Source organism: Amphiura filiformis, chromosome 5 (genome assembly GCF_039555335.1).
Source record: "Amphiura filiformis chromosome 5, Afil_fr2py, whole genome shotgun sequence".
Taxonomy (NCBI): domain Eukaryota; kingdom Metazoa; phylum Echinodermata; class Ophiuroidea; order Amphilepidida; family Amphiuridae; genus Amphiura; species Amphiura filiformis.
The window spans coordinates 9,025,505-9,039,918 of NC_092632.1; the positions used below are offsets into that span (position 1 = coordinate 9,025,505).

Here is a 14,414-nt window from a genome sequence, read left to right on the forward strand (position 1 = left end):
GTTACATTGGGTGGTATAAGGATAGATACAGGATGAGATTGTGTTTAAGACCACCTTGGATTTTTCCTGAAAGGACAGAGGAGTTCAAGGTTTTAAAAAAGACTCTTGAGTTTGTTACGAATGAACCACCGATTGAAAAAAAAGATATGACTATGTTAAAAAATTATCAAGACAAATTTGGTCTTGTGGATAATTTTTGTAAAATAATATATTAAAAGTAAAAATCAAAAATTTTTTGATAATACAGGACGTGGTCAAAAATTGGTGGCGCCCCAGTATCTGCAGAGTCTGACTATGTTTTCGCGTCCACGTATTGCAGCACACCTCATCGCGCCTTCAAAATCGGTAATACAGACAAATTTTTTTGATAATATTTTTGTCAAGTGTTTGTATAACACACATGCAAAAATTTGAAACAAACATATCCAGTCCCAAGCCTGAAAAAAGTGGAGGGCTGCTGGCTTAACAATGTTTGTAACTGTTTTTACCCATGATGCTTTGAGGATGAACAATCATACCGAACGATTTTACTGTGTATTTGGTGGTTGAGTCGATTTACACGGAAATAGACAGGTTTCTGTGATTTTACTGTGTATTTGATTTTACTGATTTTATGTATAATTTGATGGTTGGGGGCGATTTACACGGGGAAATACAGGAATGTGCTACAATCGGCAAAAATCAACTACTCCAAGTGACTATAGAAAATTATTAAATTTGTGTACATCGTGGAACATTCAACTACGCTTGTTACTCCGTGACTATTTGTCAATACACGAGCGTACAACGCTACTCTATGCGTCCATATTAGCGAGGTTATCTGCGTACAAGTACAACAGCTTACTACACACACCCACACAAAGAGTATGTTCAACGATGTACACAAATTAAATAATTTTTCTATAGGGAATATGATAATTGAGAATCTCATATAAATAGCCAGTACTAAACCTTTCTCAAGTATCTGTGTTATGTCTGGTCACATATCACAAGTTAACTATTGGAAAATAGTTTAAAACTCATAATCTGATCAGAATTTTTTTTAATGATGATAATTCTTCTAGCTAAAGCATCACTAGCCTGCCATAAATATGTACCAGGATAACTAGATCATTAATGGGTCTGGAAGGTCATGACCGATATGAGGTAGACAAGCATGTTCTAAGTAAGCTTAGATTAATAGTGGAATTCAAAGGAAATCTGGCATTAGTCTCTTATTTCATTAAACTTATCCGCCCTACTCAAATAATTATCTCAAGTATCTGTGTTATGTCCATGGTTCCTGGTCATGTGTCACAAGCTTATGATCAAGATTATTCAGGCCGTAGCAGCCCTTGTTTCAAACTACTATATAACGGGACACAAAAAACCTTACCCTACAACTTACCATCATAATTCTTTTCTAGCATGTGGGTGTGTGTGCAAATGAAGTAAGATTCTGATTGGCTTATTCAATCAGGTGAAAGAATGAAGGCATGTGATTGGCTTATAAAACAAATTCATGTGCTTTTATGGGATAAATCTGGGCACAAATTTTATTTTGGCTGGGGGGCACTTGTGTCAAGGAAGAGTTCAGACTTGGGTTCAAAGGCAAGTCAAAAGGGTGTGTTTTTCACCCTCTGTTACATCGGGTCAGAGGGCAGTATGACCAAGCTGTGTACAACACACATGTTGTGACAAATAAAGCTGCCCCACAAGAGGAATGGTATGACGTCTATATAGGAGATCCCAATATAAGGGGTGCCGGCATTTCCGCATCACATGCATACATTTTCTTGGGAGGAGGAATATGCCCGAAACTTTAGTTTTGATATATTAGCCCGTAACTCAAGAACCACAAGACACATGGAAATATAAATATGATTATTGGCTTGCTTAACTCTTTTTATTTAAAATTAATGTATTGATATTGAGAAGTGCACTGCAGTGTTTTAGTTAAATGGCTAAAACTGGAAAAAATATGGCTCATTGTAACTTGTTTTGGGAGTGTCAAAATGCAGTAAAGGAGGGTATAGTTGCTTATACTTGAGAACTTTATTGGATAAAACATTGATAGAACTCATTTAAACCAGGAATAGCAAAAAAAGTTTAAAAGGACCAATTGATTTTTTCCCGGACCCTTTAAGCCCTGCAAAACCCATATTTAAGGGGTCCAATGAGAATTTTAAGGGGTAAGAGGTTCTGAACTTTGAAAATGGTCAAATACTTGGTTCCTTTTTTGTATCAACTATGACGAAATTTTATTATGAGCAACTCAAGAGAGAGGATTTACATAATTTAATTTTTGTGCATCATGAAATTTAAGGGGTTCATGCAGTTTTTACCAGAGATTGGTCAATTTCAACTTGTATATTTTAAGGGGTCCAAAGCGTCCAAAACGAAAAAGTAAGAGGTCCATACAGGATGTGCAGACGGGCAAGGATGCTACTCCTGCTTTAAACCATTCATCAGGTATCAACTGCAACTCTGTCTGTTAGTTTGTGTATGTTTGTTAGTCACTTTGAACAAGTATCAGGTGCCTGTCAGGGTGTCTAGGGACACTTTAATATTACTAGTGGTGATGCACATGTGCATCATTGGCATCTAAGACCCCATATTTTTGGATAAACCCATGCTCTGTCACCCAAAGACCCCTTGTTTCTCCTTGGATATGTCACCCAAAGGCAACATTTTTTCAATTTGAATGGTGGCATTTTCCATGGTAAAACAATACTATAGGCTTCTGTGGACTGTTGGGCTGCTCTCACCCAATGCCCCATAAATTAGGTCATAAAGTGCATCTCTTATACCAAAAGCCCCCATTTTTACTTTTTCTCTCACTGAAAACCCCTTTACTTTCATAGTCTCAGCCTTACACCTGCATCAATTTCATATCAAAGTGCCTCGTATCATTCTAAATGTGCTATACCCCTCACCCTGCCTGAACACATTGTCTAAAGCAAAATATTTGAAATAAAGTTAAAGTTAAAACAATTGTAACTGCCTGAACACATTGTCTAAAGCAAAATATTTGAAATAAAGTTAAAGTTAAAACAATTGTAAGAATAAAGCCTTTTTGTCATCAAGAAGTTTCTTTTCATTGTATCAGAGTCAAAAAACATCATAAATCCCACCCATTCCCACTAAAGCAATCAGCAGAAGTACAATCTGTCGGCAGATTAGTAATTTACTAAATCGATGAAATAGTCAGCTTTCCTCATTTAAATTAAACAAATATCGGAAAACATCACATCATATGAGTGTATGAGTTGCCTGGCTCGTTATCTGGCCTTCCTTCCTGATCACTGTGTGGCTGAAATTTTGAGTGAAACAACACGACAGCTGGGGCCTTAACCGATTAAGGATGAGTCGCTTAATATGTGGTCACTTTGATAAGAACATTCATGGGACTATGTAGAGCTTTTATTGCACCAATAATATTGACCTATGTTAGAAACTTTCATGCGGTTTAGCACTTGCGTAGGAATAGTATTCCTCAAGAACTGCTGTGCCTGTTCGTTTTGCGGTGGGCATTTGTCTCAGAGAATAATTTATTTTGTCCCTAAATTTTTTTTAACAAAAGCATTGGTAAAAGTATGTTTTAAAATCATTTTTTGGAAGAATTAGTGAAAATATTTCATATAAATGTGTATAATAATGTATGAAAATTTGAGTCGGGGAAGGAATAAAAATCTTCGCAAGCTCTGAGACATGCTATTTTTGTTTTGTTTTGTTTTATGCCTTTTAAATGATGTTGAATGTTTTATACTTTTCCTGTATGGAGATACATGAAGCTTTCAAACCGCAGTAGGACTGAATGGATTTCCTTTAGATGTACTGATGGAAGATAGACTTTCATCAACAAATTAACAATGTTTAAAACAGGAACTTATGGATTTAACATCAAACATAAATCTTTCATATTTTGAGCATAACATGAAACTTATTGCCAGTTGCTACAAATTGATATTAACTTTTGATTAAACTGCTCAGAACTTGAGATGATTTGTCATCAGTACTTGAAATAAATCTGAAAGTGTCTTATGAATGGTAATATCCTGTAAATTTGTCACAAATTATCAGCATAATTCAAAGACTAATAGTAATTTCTGCTTCATTTCATAAGTGACTGACTGTTAAAGGGGATCTAAAACATTATGTGCAAAATGATAAACCACCCAACAGGGACCTACAATATTGAAGAAAAAATTTGTTGGGGAAATTTCTTGATCTGATTACTCTTTGTTTCCCCCGCCATCTATACAATTTTGGCAAGTATTTTTCAACAAATGTACGACAAAACTTCCTTGAAACCATTTCCTTCCTCATCCCTTGTCAATAATAGGATGAGGGATCCAGCAAACCAGTTGACAGCATGACTTAACCAACATGGTATAGATTCAATCAATGCATGGTCCATGGTTCCAAAGTATTTTTCTCCATGATTGTAGTGGCCCTGCTCCAGTTCCTGTTTCACCAACATTTCCTCCCAAACATGCAAACAGAGTCACTTTTCTTCACCAAATTTGAGGTTTCATAAGGTACATACATGAACCCTATTTGCCACGTGTGACACAGGTACCTAAAATATTATCAACTTCAGATTTCCAATCTAGTTGTATTATACATTACGATTTTGGTTATTCTGTAAACAGCACTGTCCTGTACATTATGATTATGTCAGTATAATGTTAAATACATTTATTTCAAATATACTTAATATATGAACATGATTCATTGTAATAACATGTTAAATTTAGATCAAAGTATGACTAAATTACTTTTTGACTAAAACACAATTTTGTCAATGATTTAGTTTCAACTACATAAAGTAGTTAAATTTATTGAAGTGACACAAAGTTATTTTTGTATTATGTTTTTTGTTTCAGCCGGACAAGACATTGGAGAAAAATGAAAGTGAGGGGCTAGATGAATTCCTGTCTAAGGAACGTGATGTGGTAGTGAAACCTGTGAAAAGAGTCAGAAGACTTCAAGTAAGTTTGTAACATTGTACCTAACACATTTTCATGCTCTGCAGTCTGCACCATTGGCAGGGCATGTTGTCGTACACTGCTATATTACACAAATACCATCTTTTCAGTGTTTAAGGGGGTTCATCACCTGGGGGTAGGGTGCTTCACCGACTTTGCTAAGGCAAAAAGATCTGCTCTCAGGGGGAAATGGGTAGGGCAAAATGATCTGTTTTAGTGGAAAATGGGTACTGAAAGATTTACACTATATTATAATAGAAGACAAAGAGTTCTGAGATAAAATTGACAAATTGAAGAAATGTGTGCTTTTTGTAAAAATACAGGTCTTATACTTCTGAAGAAAATTGAGGTAAAAAATAGAAGTCAACATGCACTCAATACAAATTCCATCCAGGATTTCATGTAAGCTTACAGCAGGTCTGCAGGCCCAGTATTTGCCTATTGCACAGTTATGCCATGATGCAATGCCTTGAACTGGCATGACATGAAAGGAAGAATTACATGCTGCCAGATCGAGGCTCTCCTCGCACATAGCGGAACTATGCAATGGGTGAATAGAAATCTTGAAAGGAATGCTTCGATCCAGACAGGGTTCAGGGATGCATGAAATATGCAAAGTGTCCTAACATTTCCGCCCATGATTTTGGATCATAGGTGTCATGCCATAAATAAATTCATTATTTGCATCCTATTCTTTCTGTACAGGGCCATATGGATGCTGTGTTTTGTCTGATGTTTGATGCACGGCGAATTGTGACTGGATCTATGGACAGGACAATACGTGTCTGGGATATTCGCAGTGGCAGAAGTATACACAAAATATATGGACATAAGGTAATGTGGAGTGAAATTAATTTAAAGATAAGTCACTACATTACACATTGAATGAAAACCCCTTCTTGGGAAAAAAATCTTAGATAATCTAAAAATTTCAACAAGAAATGAACCATCCATCACATTACCTTCATTTAAGTAGAGAAAGAGTGATCTTTGGTGGTGATTCAGTGTTAGAGGAATTGATTTAGTCAGAAATATTGATGCAATCAAGTAAAATCATGCCTGATGGCACGAATAATCATATTTAAGAGATAGCCTAAACAGATATAATGGTTTCTTTGTTTGTCTGGTAATTTGGTTTACCTTAACTCTAACCCTCAAATACAGGGTGCCAGCTGAGGTCTGAGGTATGCCACGTTGTCCTTTTTAAATCTCAAGTTTTGTATCCTTGAATAACCTGTTTTACCATGCATTTTCTTCTTTAAGGGAGGTATCCGTTGCATCCAGTTTGATGAAGACAAGATCATCTCTGGTTCCTGGGATACAACTATCATGGTATGGGACATCATACATTTTAATCGTCTAGCAGTACTTGCAGGACATAACGACGTAGTATCATGTCTCAGATTCAACCAAAATTACCTGTAAGTTCCCTACCTCAGCATCACAATACTGTGAAATGCTAATTATTCTGTGCAGCATTTTTTAAAACAGTTTTACTTCTTTATTGGTAGACTGCCTTTCCATTGTGAGAAAATACAGTAATGTTTTTTTTATTTAACAATTATTATTCTATTTGAATCAAAAATAGCATAATAATCATTGTTTTAATTCAAAAAGTTACTCCTATATTTTCTGACATCAGGAGCAAGCCAATAAAATGATGTTGTTTGCATTTCAAGCCAACCGTTACGCATTACATGTGAGCATGTACAATTTGTCATGCCTAAACATTGCGATAGTTTTTCTGTAATTTTTTGCTGATATCAACTAAACTGATCAACCTTCTTGTAATGTGGAGTGGCGATGACACTGATATTCCTCCCTCATGAAATAATCATGTGAAATAGACAATTTTATTTTTGTTATTGAAAGGTAATGAATCATGTTACACAGTGGTTAACAACTCTGCACCTGACGCGTCCGCATATTTTCATACCTCTCAAGCAGCTAAGCTTCCCTCGCGATATAAAGTATGTGGACGCATGGGTTAATCATTACTAATTTCTGATGAACCACTTGTAACATGATTGAATCCCTAAGTGTCCAATACTTCAAAAAATTACAGTGTCCAATGCTGAAAATGGTTATTTGAGAGCACTTTTTATTTGAGAGATCAACTAGGGTAGAGATATCCACAGACAGTGCCAGAAATAAGCAAACACTTCCTCAGGTCATGCGTGAAGAAAAGGTTTTTTTTTCCAAGTTAATTAATTAAAATGCATGAAGCGATCATGATGATGGGAAAATTCTGGGTGATGAAACAATACCACTTTAATTTTGTACCATCCTGGTGTGCCGCAGTATGTGTAATGCAAACTTTTATTATTTCACAAGCTGAAAGTATTAATATTTCTTTTGTTAATTTTCTTTTTAATCTACGATTCCATAATTATTGTTATTACAACAAATAAATGCAATCTAATATCAAAGGGGTAGTTTAGTTCTGAATGAGCACTGTTTTATGTTTCATAATTTCAAGGTGTTGAATCCTAGGTGCAAATTATGGATATCAACAGTAAGAAGCCACTGTTCTGCCAAAAAGAATCTCCTGGTTCAGACTAGTTAACAGGAACCTGCAGGAGCCGTTTTAGACACTATGTCTGCCACAAGGCAATGTATTTCAGCAATCAAGCAGTCTAATGCAATGGTGTATAGCTAGGGGTATGAGGGGACACATGCCCTGGGCACCGTGTTGGAGGGTGCAACAAATTGTCTGTTTTATGTATGGCCATACATAAATCAAATGATTCAGTACCCCTCCAAATTGTGACGAATTCCTAGTTTTCACTCTCTTTGTGTGTAGGCCTGTTTCACAAAAATAGTCATTATGATCTGAGAGGCTGTTTGAGGCCAAAGTTGACCTTGCTTGTGACTAATTAGTAATATCTGTACACATTTTTTGCACTATTTGTTCAGGGAGAGTCATTATAGGTTTAGTTCAGTTCAGCTGCCCCCCCCCCTTTAAAGAAGAGGATAGTATTATTAATTCCCTATCATTTCCCCTGGGTGCCATAAACACTACGCCCCTGTGGAAATGCAAACACCAGCACTCTATTGAAACAAAATGTTTTAACTGTTTATTTCCATTCCCTTTTCGGCATCTAAAGTGTTGATATAAACTGTATGCTGCCACAGCCAGATTCCTGAACATTAAACAAAATAGTTATATCACTTTAAAATATCTTGAGCTTTCTATATATGTATTTCAGCAAGCAAGTAATCATGAGATCATTTCAAATGTGCATTCTTTCAGGCGCGTAGCGACCAATTTCGGATTGGTGGGATCACCAAAGTATGAAATGTAGAAAACCCATATTATGGACGGGAAGCTGCCACTCCTGAGCGCTTGCGAGACGCAGGGGGTGTCTGAGGGGGGATGTGAAGCCATTTGGATGATCTTTTTTACACTAATTGTGTACACAATTTTGTTTGAAAAAGTTTGAAAAATGGACAATTTTTCCAAGAAGACAATCGCACACTAAACATGCTTAGTAAGGACATCATCGACCAGATCCTATCCCTATCTGCTTTTTTAAAGCGATTTCACAAATTTTTGCCCTTCAAAAATGCCCCTTTTTGGTCAAAACGCGAACAATATTGCAAAGATGCCTTTTTTGTTGTTGACAGAAAGCGTGTAGGCCTATATGCCTCACGACAAGTCCCGAGGCCTAAAGTGTGTTTTTGTTTAAGAATTTCGAGCAATATTCTGAGAAAAATGAATGATTGATTATTATTTTGTCTCTTTTTTTCTTTTTAACAAAATATTGGTCGGATCACTCCCTCTGATCCGAGCCGTGGCTACGTGCCTGTTCTTCACTCTATTGAGACAAAACCATTGAACTTTTTATCATTTGTACATCCATTCTCCCTGTCTTCTACAAAGTTTATGTATGCTGGCACAACTTTGAAACCAGAAATTGCTTTTAAATGCTTGAAATAAAAATGTCTTTTTATGCATTATGTGACACAACATCTGTTCAACACAAGGGATATATTGTAAGGGAGCGTATAATTTATGGCAAGCAAAGATTGGATTTGACTGCTGTGTTTATATGTTGTATTGATTCCATTCCAGACGTCCATAATCATTGAATCATGGCAAACCTTACGACCCCAAAATATGTAATTCCTTGTATTGCTGTGATTCCAGACAAATTTGTTTGCTCTCACTCATTGTTTCTTATATTTATGGTTTACATTTGATGCAGAAAACTTACTGTAATAAAGTGAAACCAAATATAAGCATAAAGTAAATGGGTTTCTTATTTTTTGTACATTTATATCACATTTCTTGATGTAATGCGAGAAGTAATAACGCTTTGGGTTATTCCAGTTGAAATCTATACATATACCCAAGAAATAACCTTAATTAATCTTCCACACATGCAGTGTGAATTTCAAATGGAGTTACCAAAATTTGGGTTATGACTCCATTTGAAATTTACACTCCCATTGTGGGAGATTAGGTCATTTCTTCCAAATGGGGTGTATGGATTTCAACTGGAATAGTCCATTGTGCTAAGATGAACAAACCAAATGTCCTAAAAATAAAGGGGATCTTGGATGAACTGGCTGGTGTTTTTTAAATGTCAAATTTTGGATGAACTGGTGTGTTTTTTAAATGTCAAATTTTGATAAAATCCACACAATTGATGCGAACTCCCACCTGCAAAGAAAATCCTGGGTGTAGACCTACATGTGCGAAGACTTACATTATGCAGACACAGAACAACTGTACCAAAGCTTTGATATTGCCACGCAAGACAGGTACATGACCAGACCACAGACTATGCAATGTTAACTCAATGTGTAAATCACTTCATCAACTTGCAAATTTATTGGATTTGAACTTAAAAACTACTGATTTGATGTAGTTCCATGAACTGGTCCTGATGAATCCATTTCAAGTGTTACAAGTTACCTTATTGAAATTGACATGAATAAGGTTCTGTTGAAAGCATTTCTAGCTTTGGAAATTATCACTGACATATGAAGTAATGTTTGACCTAAATGTTTTTGAGAGCAGACTTGGTTTTTAATGTAAAACATGTTTTTTCATGTTCTTATTGCATGTAGACATGATGATATTTGTAATGGCAGTAAACACAATCGTTCATGTTCACTTTGCTCATGAAAGAATGCAAATTCTCTCCGACTCCCATAATTCATTGTGAAGTTATAACCCAATATCAAATGTTTTATTTGCCAATTAGGCTCACTTTCTCTTTGAAGCAAATGATTATTTGTTAAACACCTGTTCTGGGCAAATATTTGACAAAATTTATACATTTTCTTTTGTCAGCCGCTGTTTGTGTAGTTTGTACACATTGTGGAGAAATTTATGTTGCCTATTAGTATGTCAGGATGTCAATTATTTTAATAGCCTGCTGTTATTTACAATGTCCCACTAGATCGGGTGAAGGGTGCAGTGTACTCTACACTGTACACCAAAGGCCATGTAACCAGCTAGCACACAGTACATGACATAGTACTTGCGCCCCCATGTGTGGCTAGAAAGATACCAGAGCCAGCTTGGTTGAGTACACCAAGGCAGCCAATAGAGGTTTCATCTAAACAGTTTTATTACGACAAGACCAGAAATACTCACAAAACCCAATAAATTCAGTAGGTGGTGGTACAGACCCACATCTTTAGGTGTAGGCCTATTGGATTGTTATAATGGGGACCTAAATAGTGTCATGTACCATTATTTTGGATATTTTGAACACTGTTCTGAGAGCATGAGCTTTTTACAAAGGTTGCCTTGCCAATGTCCAGTGTTTTTTGACACTGAAGATTGCAATGAACCATTGCACAAAACTATTTAGTAAATCTGTGTATCCAGAGAAAGCTGATGATGATGTATCCAGATATGCTTTACATCAGACTTTCATTGCTGCTATGCTATGGACCTGGTTAAGTTAATAGTGAAAAGTATCACAAATACTCATGCTCATCAGCAGTCATTGTAGTTTATGTTAGAACAAGACTTGGCAAGATGCCCCCCCCCCCTTCTACCATCCCTCATACTATTTGTCAGGAATCAGTACTGCTCAGACTTAAGTTCTTGTTCTTCCCATGTCCTGTCAGAAACCTGTTGTTAGCCAAAATTTCAACTTGGTGCAGAGCTCTACAAATGATATTGCATACATGGGTGTGTTTTTTGTGGGGTGTTTTTTTGGATTTGAGTGTCATTTTCCCATTTTGTCATGAGTTTGCTCAGAATGCCCATATTTATCACAGGTCTGTATTTCATTGTACCATGGAGACCTCTAATTTCGGACTGACCATACTGCCCTTAGCCTTCCTCATTCTATCACAGACAGGGCCAAGTTTACTTGAGTAGTCCAGCTAACTGACTAAGCTAGAGGCCAACTGATGGGCCAAGAATTCATAGGTGTAGAATGAACTTATGGGCATAAGTTAAGAAAGTAGAGACAGGACTTTACATTGAATTGAGGTTCGAGTCATAGGTTCTGTGGGGGCTAGTGAGATCTCAGCTCCCCCTGCCAATAATTCCAGGTGAACCATGGCTTCGGCAGTATATTGAATGTGGCATACCATTGTCAGTCACCCGGGGGTTCATACCTTCTTGAGATATGTGAAAAGGACCCAAAATAGGAATATTGACCTAAGTCTTATAAGGAGTGTCACCCCTGGTGGGGAAATTTTTAATTATATAATCTGTAATTTTTTCTCTTTGATTTGACACCACTCAGGGGGTCATACTTTCTTGGCAGTTCAAGATGTGAAAAGGACCCACTTGACCCAGGCCTTTTGAGGAGTGTCACCCCCGATTGGAAAATTATTTTAATCATATTCTTTACTTTTTTGTCTTTCATTTGACACCGCTCAGGGGGTCACACCTTCTTGGCATTTCAAAATATGAAAAGATATGCCACCCCGGGTGGGAAAATATTTTTATTATATTCTTTTTTTTACAATCGCAAATTTCCAATTTGCGAGTGTTCTGTTTTTGGTCAGTTCTTCTTTCTTTCTTTCTTTCTTTCTTTCTTTCTTTCTTCTGTCAAACTTTTAACGAGCCATTGTAGCCATATGCTTTAGGCCAATGTAACCATATTTGGTCACAAGGACCATTGGGTAGGGGCACAAATGTTACATGACCAACTCGAGGTCAAAGGTCATCCAAAGGTCATTATGGCCAAAATGTGATTTTCACTAAAAATGCTTCTTCTTCCACAAATTACATAATACAATGACGTCACTTGCATACCTGCATCGCCTTTAGCCAGTGTCTAAAAGTTGTACAAAGAATTGGGGTCAAAGGTCATTAAGGGGTAAAATCTTACAATTGCATTATCTCGACATCCATAAGGGATATGGGGCTCAAACTCGTTAACAACAAATATCATGACCAGGGGAACATTTTACAGGGGTCAGGTCAAAGGTCAGCAGAGGTCATATTTTAGAAATGCATTTTCTGTACATCTGTAAGGGGTACGGGACTCACACTCTGTGACAACAAACTTGATGACCAGGCGCATATATTGGAACACTTTGCAGGGGTCAGGTTAAAGGTTATCTGGGGTCAAATCTTATAATTTCTTTTTCTGGACATCTGTAAGGGGTATGGGGCTCAAACTCAGTGATAACAGATCTCATGACCAGAGGAACATTTTGCAGGGGTCAGGTCAAAGGTCATGCAGAGGTCAAATTTTAGAAATGCATTTTTGGACATCTGCAATGGGTACGAGGCTCAATTTTGATGACAACAAACCTCGTGACCTGTTAAACATTAAGGTTAAAGGTCAGATCAAAAGGTCATTAAAGGGTTACATGCCTGGCGATTGTCTGCGCTCTGTGAGCGCAAATTATCTCTAGTTTTCTCTCTCTTTCATTTAACACCACTCACGGGTCATACCTTAGTGGCATTTTGAGATATGCCCATTTTAGACCAAAAGGTTAGTCAGTCTGCAAGTAAGTAAGGAAGTAAGAAGATACACTCATATAGGCTGATACCATTTCATGGTTCAGCAAAAACTGCGATCAGACACCGGCCGGCCGGTGAAACCGTACTTACAAGTTGGCATGTCTGGACAGGAGCATGTTCAGGGTGTGGCTTTGAGGCAGGGTTCTGTAGCCCCTTCACTACCCTCCCTCTGGAGTGCCTCAGTTCTTGGTATTCTTGGTATGATTCTGATTTCATTTAATAACCCTTAAATCACCTGCTGTACACAAATTCCAAACTTTGAATTCATCATTTGGTAACATGATTTCTGTGATTTGAGGGCCATTTCTGGAATGTTTTCCCAGTTGTGTAGGTGTAGAAAAGAAAGGGCAGAACAGAAAGAACAGATTTATGATGTTGCCCTATTATTAAAAGCAGATTTGTTTTCTGGCTGAAATGACTTCCTGTAGTAAACCATTATGATTGATACAAGTGTGTTGAGAGTACAGTGTGACCTGACATGGAACAGTTCTCTTCTGCGATCTGTACAGGCTGCATTTGCCAAAATGATTGATATTTTCACCAACTTTCATCAGTTTTGAAAACTCAAATGAACCTGTTTACAATGCCCAAAATTTAAACATTTAAAAGGTGAAATCAAAATCACTTTTGGTATTCTACTGTGATTGAATAGCCAAGGATCTCTTGTGAAAGTAATACATTTCATGACACATAACTTCGCCATTTAGATCTATATGATATTTATCCATAGACCATGGGTATAAGCAAGCCCATGGCCAGGGGAGGGTGAGGGGGGCAGATGCCCTAGCCACCAAGGTCAATAATATCCCTCAAATCTGTCCAAAATTAAGAAGGTTGTAGCCAGGGCCAGGGGAGGGGCAAGGGGGGACATGCAGCTACCATGGTAAAATAAAAGCCCAAATCCCTAAAATGCCACCCCAAATCACCAGCAATTGGCCCAATATCACCCAGAATTTAGGCCTACCCCAAATCCACCAAAATTCTCCCAGAATCTATGCAGTGCACCACAAAAGTCCACAATTTGAAAAACAGGCTACTAAAAAGTCCACTTTATCCCCCCCCCCCCCCCCAGCATACCAACTGGTGGTGTTGAGGACTTCTCTGGTTCCACTTCAGAGGTGACACGTATGTAAGGCTGTTACGACCCCTTTCGTATCAGGAATATTCATGACCCCCCCCCCTCCAAAGAAAATAACAGCAGAGTCAGATCGCCGCTTCCAAGATTATGTCGAGCTTGATTTTATACTAGAAAATTAAATATTCAAGGCTTCATTTGGTTCTCACCCAAAGACCCCATTTTTATAAGGTCATATTCTCATCCAATCCCTAATTCAGGTCCAAACTGTTCGTCTCTGGCCCATTGACCCCATATTTTGTACATTTTGCTCTCACCGAATGCCAAAAATCATGCTCTCACCCAAAAATGGCCCTTACTGTGAAAGTGTCAGTCCAACACCTATATCCATTTCATAATTGAAGTGCCCCCACCCCTC

At 37.4% G+C, this 14,414-nt stretch overlaps 1 protein-coding gene across 1 annotated transcript in view; it reads left to right on the plus strand.

The window, feature by feature from the left end:
- LOC140151983 (uncharacterized) overlaps nucleotides 1-6,395 on the plus strand; it is an 84,295-nt gene extending 77,900 nt beyond the window's left edge. The window contains exons 12-14 of the mRNA XM_072174284.1: nucleotides 4,869-4,973; nucleotides 5,676-5,804; nucleotides 6,234-6,395. Of these exons, the coding sequence (XP_072030385.1) occupies nucleotides 4,869-4,973; nucleotides 5,676-5,804; nucleotides 6,234-6,395 (396 nt within the window). The remainder of the gene's footprint in view (nucleotides 1-4,868; nucleotides 4,974-5,675; nucleotides 5,805-6,233) is intronic.
- Nucleotides 6,396-14,414: the final 8,019 nt, after the last annotated feature.